This window comes from Psammomys obesus, unplaced genomic scaffold (assembly GCF_907164565.1).
Source record: "Psammomys obesus unplaced genomic scaffold, mPsaObe1.curated_primary_1811, whole genome shotgun sequence".
In the NCBI taxonomy this organism is placed as follows: domain Eukaryota; kingdom Metazoa; phylum Chordata; class Mammalia; order Rodentia; family Muridae; genus Psammomys; species Psammomys obesus.
In genome coordinates, this window is record NW_026596152.1 from 7764158 (window position 1) to 7771233 (window position 7076).

The window sequence follows — 7076 nt, forward strand, 5'->3', positions numbered from 1 at the left end:
TTCTTCTTCTTCTTTTCTTCTGGGTTTCTCTGTGTAGCCCTGCCTGTTTTGAGCTCACCTTGTAGACCAGGCTGGCATGGAACTCACAGAGATCCTCCTGCCTTGGCATTAATGCTCTTAGCATTAAAGGTGTGCGCAACCCTGTCCGGCATAGTCCAGCATATCCATTGCTTTATCAACTTAGAATTAATTTTGTGTCATGAACACTTAAAATATTAGCAACTTTTGCTGGGCATGGTGGCTCATGCCTGTAATCCTGGCACTCAAGGAGGGAGAAGCAGGTGAATTTCTGTGAGTTTGAGGCTAGGCTGGTCTACAAAGTGAGTTCAGGACAGCCAAGACTACACAGAGAAACCCAATCTCAAATCATACACACACACAAAAAAAAGCAAAATCTTAGCAACTTTATTAATTATAATGAAATCACCATTACTTAACTGCTTTAAATATTAAATGTGTTTATGACATTTTGAATAATGCATTAACTTAACCACAGTTTTTTTGAGATCAAATAATTCTTTTCTTGTGTTTATTATCTTTTGTGAATGTGTGTTTCTCTTATGACCTTGTTATATTGCTGTGTTTATAGTTTTTATTATCTGTTTTATATCTCATTAAATCTGTACATTAGCAGATGTTTAGCATGAGTGGATATTTATTTTAGAATAAACAATTTAAGAAACTTTTCAATAGTTCGGCATTAGCCTTTTTTTTCTTTTTTCTTTTTTTTTTTGAGGACCTTACTGAGCTACATTTCTACCCTTATAATCTTTTTTACTAAAATATATTAATGGTTTCTCAATATCATTTGTCTTTAAAATTTTTAAATTATTTATTTTTATTTTATGAACATTGGTCTTTTGACTGTACATATATCTGAATGAGGGTGTCAGATCCTCTGGAACTGGAGTTACAGATAGTTGTGAGCTGCCATGTGGGTGCTGGGAATTGAACCTGGGTCCTCTGGAAGAGCTTCCACTGCTCTTAACTGCTGAACCATCTCTCCAGCCTCTGCATTAATTCTTATTTCGCGTGTGTGTGCATTTGTGTGTGTCTCGTCTTTTGTAATAAGTGCTGTTACCTGCTGAGTCATCTCTCTGGCCTTGTCTTCATTTCTGTTACTTACTATGCTAGTCCAGGCTGCTCTGTTGTAGTAATCCTCCTGCCTTTGCCTCCAATGTGCAAGGATTATAGATTTACGCCACCACTTTCTGTTACTTGTTTATTTTTGCACAAAGAAGTAAATCGTGGTTGAATGCTTGATGTTCAAGTTTTTCTTGGGGTATGTTGGTCTTTTGGTTTTATAATTGTCAGTGCTGCAAATGCTGATTTGTACAAATGTCAAAAGGATGGTTAGGGCCATTTCAAAAGTTGTTGGAAATTCTGAATTAATCCCAAGTCAGAATTTGTTTAGTGATCCTTCTTTTCTAAGACAAGATCTTATAGTTCAGGCTGGCCTCAGATTTGGTATCAGGGAAGACTGGCCTTGAACTCCTAATCCTCCCACTGTAATTTCCCCAGTGCTAGGATTAGGGGCATGAGCCATCAGTTAATGATTTCTTCTGAAACTCAAGTCAGCAACTCAGCCTGTAATATCTAAAACCAAACATTGCAGCACAATCTAAAGATATATTAATTTGACACATGTCAAGTAATGATAGGATGGAAATATTTAGTTTTTATTTCATAATTAAACCATTTTGTTTCTATATGATCAGAAAACTGAGTATAGTAAAAAACGTTGTAACTTACACAGTAGCTTTTTAAAAAGTACGTGTATGTAGTGTGTGCATGCATGTATATGTTTTTGCATGTGTGACTGTTTGTACATGAGTGTGCATGTGATGTGAAGGCCATAAGCTGTTGTTGGGTGCCCTTCTTGAGAGCTCTTCACTTTACTTGTGGAGGTGGGATCTCTGACTAACTCACCCGTTCAGCTAGTCTACCCAGCCCATTTGCCCTGGCAAATCCTGTTGCTTTCTTTCTCAACATTGTGGTTTTAGGTAGGCTACATGTGTGCTGGCAATCTGAATTTTTGTCGTCACTTTTGCATAGCAAATGTTTTGCCCATTGAGCCATCTGTTAGCCTTAGCACATAGTAGTGCTCACCCAGGGTGCTTCGAGCAGTGTGTTTTTCTAGGATGGCCTCGGGAGTACAGAGTGCACATGTATGTTCATAAGCCAGCTGGAGTAAAGCTGGGAGGTGCAGTATGGCAAGTACTGCCAGAGAGCTTAGTTCATTATGCATTGGATTAATTCTTAGTTACTGCTCATTCAGCAGCTTTCATTAGTAACACATTTTTCATGATTCTCCATTTAATTACACAACCCCATGGGGTCATGACCCTTGCATACTTTGAGTTTTTATATTTAAAAAATTATTTTAAAAGTCAGGAAATATATGTATAGTTTTTTGATCTACCACAGTGTGTGGAATATTAGTGTTACAGTGTTTGGGGTTTACAAGAACAACTTTAAAAGGAACAAAATTTAAATATAGCATCTTTTGACACTGAGTAAATTATTCCATATATAACTTATAGCTATAGAAAGGGGACTCATTTATTCATTTCATTCAACTCATTATTTAAAATATGGTATGCTAATCATTGTGTATGAGTTAATTCTATTTTATAGTTGAGAAAACATGCTAGTATAAACTTCAGTAATCTTAGGTCATGTCTTCTGAGTTGGAATGAAAGTGAAGGATCCCTAACTTCTTCCTGTACTTCATGGTTCATTTACCCTGTTCTCCTCTTTCCTTTGTATTTTTACTTTCTTTGTAATTTTTAAAATAAACTCAAAGACTATAATTAAAAATGTGGAGACATAATACAGATATATATGTCCCTTTTCCACAAAAAGGAAAAGTAATTTTTTTTAGTTTTTTTAAACAGGGTTTCTCTGTGTAGCCATGACTGTTCTGGACGCACTTTGTTAGACCAGGCTGGCATCGAGCAATCTGCCTGCCTCTGCCTCCCTGAGTGCTGGGATTAGAGGCGAGCAGCACCATGTCTGGGCTTAGAAATGTAATTCTTATTTTAAGTAGCAGGCAGGCTGTTCTAATACAAGGATGTAAGCTGATCACTGTCTACTGAACATACACTCTGTTAACTGAGTTATAGCCTTAGGACCCAGAAAAAATTTTGATACAAACTCTTTGACTTAGTAATGGTAATGTGGGCAGACAGACACACACACAATCTTACCAGAAGAATAATATATCTAAAGTATAAAAGTAGTATAAACATCTGTGTGTTTTGTTTTATATATATTTGCAAGTATGTGTGGCTGTGAAAACTGATTACTATTAGAGAAATAGCACACTGCTGTTGAAGGGCAGGGATGGTGTCTGTTTATGTCACAGGAGTGGTAGTTGACATATTCCTTGCTATCACTGTAACCAGTAAAGGCTGTTTGTATGCTGGGAGAGACAGAGACAGACTCAGCTGTGTTTTTAAGTTTGTGTTTTCTGTTAAGACACTCTTAATTTTAACATTGGCTGTTAGTGAGAAACGAATTGTTTATGATTTTTCTTCTAAAGGATTCAGCATTTGGAGGCAAACATGAAGCTCCATCCTCTCCACTGGCTGGGCAACCATGTGGAGATGATCAAAATGCTTCACCTTCAAAGCTTTCAAAGGAGGAGTTAATACAGAGTATGGATCGGGTAGACCGAGAGATTGCAAAAGTAGAGCAGCAGATCCTTAAACTGAAAAAGAAGCAAGTAAGTGCTGTACTCCCTGCTTACTGTAGTCTATGTTCTAGAAAAGCAACCATGCCTTTTTTATATGCCCTATGTTCTGTTCCTCTGCGTTGCTGTTTGTTTCTTCAGTTTCATTCCTTTTTTTCCTGCTATACTATACTAGATGGCAGTGGTTCTCAACTTTTGTAATGCTGCGACCCTTTCATACAGTTCCTCTTGTTGTAGTGACTCCAACCATAAAATTATTTTTGCTACCACTGTATTAACTGTATTTTGCTATGTTATAAATGGTAATGTAAATACCTGGGTTTCTGATGGCCTTAGGCCACCCTGTCAAAGGGTTTTTTGATGCTCAAAGTGCTTGTGATCTGTAGATTGAGAACCACTGCTGTATGATGTTTGTGTGTTTTAGATGATTATTAAGGTTGCTAAAATGGTGATTTTATATTCCCACTGGCAGCACATAGGCTTACCAGTTTGTGTATATTCTTTTCTTTACATGATAGGTTTTCTTATTTTGGATGTTTTTACTGGGGTTTTAATTAATTTGCATGATTTTGACTAGGAATGAGACTGAGCGTATTTTCATGCTATGGTTTACCATATTCTTTATGTATAGATCAATTGTTTTATTTGAGGAGGTTGTTCGACTTTTTTTGTTTCTGTTTTTGATTTAAGTTTTCATTGATTATGTTGCCTAGGTTGACAATAAATTTTGTTAGGTTAATACTAAACTTGAAAGGTTCACATGATCCCCCTGCTTCATTTCCTGTGTAGTTGGGACTGTAGATGCATTCTATCAAAACTGGATCAGTGAAGCACCTTTTGAAATTGAGATGTAATTCACAACATTCTTTCAAAGTGTGCAATTAAATACTTGTAATATATTCATAAAATTTTGCAGGTTATCACCACTGTAAAATTAGAGCATTTTTGTCTCTTCTAAAAGAAACCAGAGTTCATTTTTAGTCCCTGTTTCTGCCACTTCTTGTCTCCTGGAATTCACTTGTCTGTTCCCATTTGTGTGAATTACCCCATTTAGTTAGGTAGAATCCTGTGACATATTTTCAAGAATTGCCTATGGTGTATTTGTATCAACATTTAAAAATTGTTATCTACTAAATTGATTCTATTGTAGAGCCATACCTTATTTTATTAATCTATTCATTAATTGATAGGTATTTGGGTTGCATCTATCTTTTTTAAAGGTTTATTTTTTATTTATTTATATGCGTGTGGGTGCCCTCAGAGGCCAGAAAAAGTGTCAGATTTGTTGGGGGCCAGAGTTAGAGGTGGTTATGGACTTTCTCACTGGATGATAGGAACCAGACTCGGGTCCTGTAGAGAAATTATCTATCCAGCCCCATATGTATTTACATTTTGTTTTTATTTTAAACTTCATTATTTAAAAAAAGTAAATAAGAAACAAAAACTGCAATTAGCCAGTTTTCTCCATGGCAAACCACCCCCACCCCCCACCCCACCCCCGCCCATGGCTCCTTTTTCATTTTCAAATTATGCTGTCGTAGACTTGTTGGGTCATGTGGCAAAATCATGTTTAAGAATTGTAGGAACCGTGCAACTGCTTGTTACTTATGAGGGTTTTACTTGTTCTATTTCTTTGCCAGCATTAGATGTCTCCCCTGTTTTCACCCTCTCCTCTCCCTATATGACGTAGGTGATAGAAGGGTTCTCTTGTGTGGCACAGCCTGGCATTGAACTCTTATTCTCCTCCCTCAGAGTATAGAGTGCTATTGTATTGAGATTACAGGAATGCAACACCACATCTAACTTTTATTTTTTTAAATTGTCAATTTAGTAGATATGAATTAGTGTCATGCTGTGATTTTGTCTTGCATTTTCTTAATAATATGCTCCTTAATAATAATATTGAGTGTCTTTGCATGTGCTTAATGGATATTTATGCATATTTTTGGATAAATGTCTATTCATATTTTTTCTTTTGTTTTAAGAATTTTGTTATTTGTATGTGTGTGCTTACAGTCAGTGTATACATGCAGTTTTCTTGTCCATGTATGCACGTGTAAACCAGAGGTGTTTTCCTCTATTATCTCCACCTTATTTTTTTTAAGATTTATTTATTTTTATTTTATACTTGTGGCATTAAAAAAATCATTATTTTATGTGTGTGAGTGTTCTGCTTGTATTTATTTCTGTCTGTACCATGTGCATAGCTAGTTACTGTGGAGGCCAGAAGAGGGGATCAGATTCCTGTAATTGGAGTCATGGGTTATTGTGAGCTGGGTCTTTCAGAAGAACAGCAGATGGTCTTAAGTACTGAGGCACTTCCACAGTCCTTCCTTTTATTTTTTTTGAAAAAGGGTTTCTTTTTTTCCTGTTCTTTCTTTCTTTCTTTCTTTCTTTCTTTCTTTCTTTCTTTCTTTCTTTCTTCTCTTTCTTCTCTTTCTTCTCTTTCTTTTTCTTCTCTCTCTGTTTTTCTCTCTTTCTTTCTTTCCTTTTTTAAAAGGAATTTTAAAGAACCAGTTTGGGAAGACTTTTTTGCCAATGAGCTTCTGGTATCTGTACCACCTCCCAGCCCAACCCCAGCAGCACATTGATTATAGGAAGATGCTGGTTTTATGTGGGTTATGATGATCTAATCTCGAGTTTCATGCTTTTACAGCTAGTACTTTATCTGTAAGCATCTCCCCGTTTAATCTATGTAAGTTTTTAAGACATATTGTGTGTAATATATTGTCATCATCTGTCTTGTACATATTTTCTCAATCTGTGTTTTGTCTTTTCTTTTTGTTAGTAAATATCCTTTGATATATCAAGGTTTTATAATTTTGTAGGTATAATTTATTTACTTTTAAAATCATTTGTAGTTTTGTTGTCTTAGCTAAGAACCTTTGCTTAATTGGAAATTACAAAATTTAGTATTTTTTTTCCTCCTATAAATTTTATTGTTTTAACACTTTAGTACTATTTTATGAACATGCTCCTGGTTTTTTGGGGGCGGTTACATATGAATAAGGCAATTTATGGTAATATCTTAAACTGTTTCTCTATTTAATTTTGTGGGCATTTATTTGTGTCTTTCTCAAAGTATAAATCAAAATTGTGTTTTTGTTTTATACATAATAAATTGAAAAGTTTGGGCTGAGTGTAGTCTTTGGAAGAAGAGCTGATGACACAGGTGAGGTGGGGTGGCAGTCGCAGTGCTCACCTTTAATTCCAGCACTTGGGAGGCAGAGGTTAATGGATCTTGGTGAGTTCAAGGCCAGCCTGGTCTACAGAGCTAGTCCCAGGACAGCCAGGACTACACTGAGAAATCCTGTCTTGAACCCCTTCACCTCTATACACACACACACACACACACACACACACACACACACACACACACACA

At 36.0% G+C, this 7076-nt stretch overlaps 1 protein-coding gene across 1 annotated transcript in view; it reads left to right on the top strand.

The window, feature by feature from the left end:
* Positions 1–7076, top strand: part of Ncor1 (nuclear receptor corepressor 1) — a 98048-nt gene that overhangs the window by 34910 nt on the left and 56062 nt on the right. The window contains exon 5 of the mRNA XM_055594005.1: positions 3545–3727. Within this exon, the coding sequence (XP_055449980.1) occupies positions 3545–3727 (183 nt within the window). The remainder of the gene's footprint in view (positions 1–3544; positions 3728–7076) is intronic.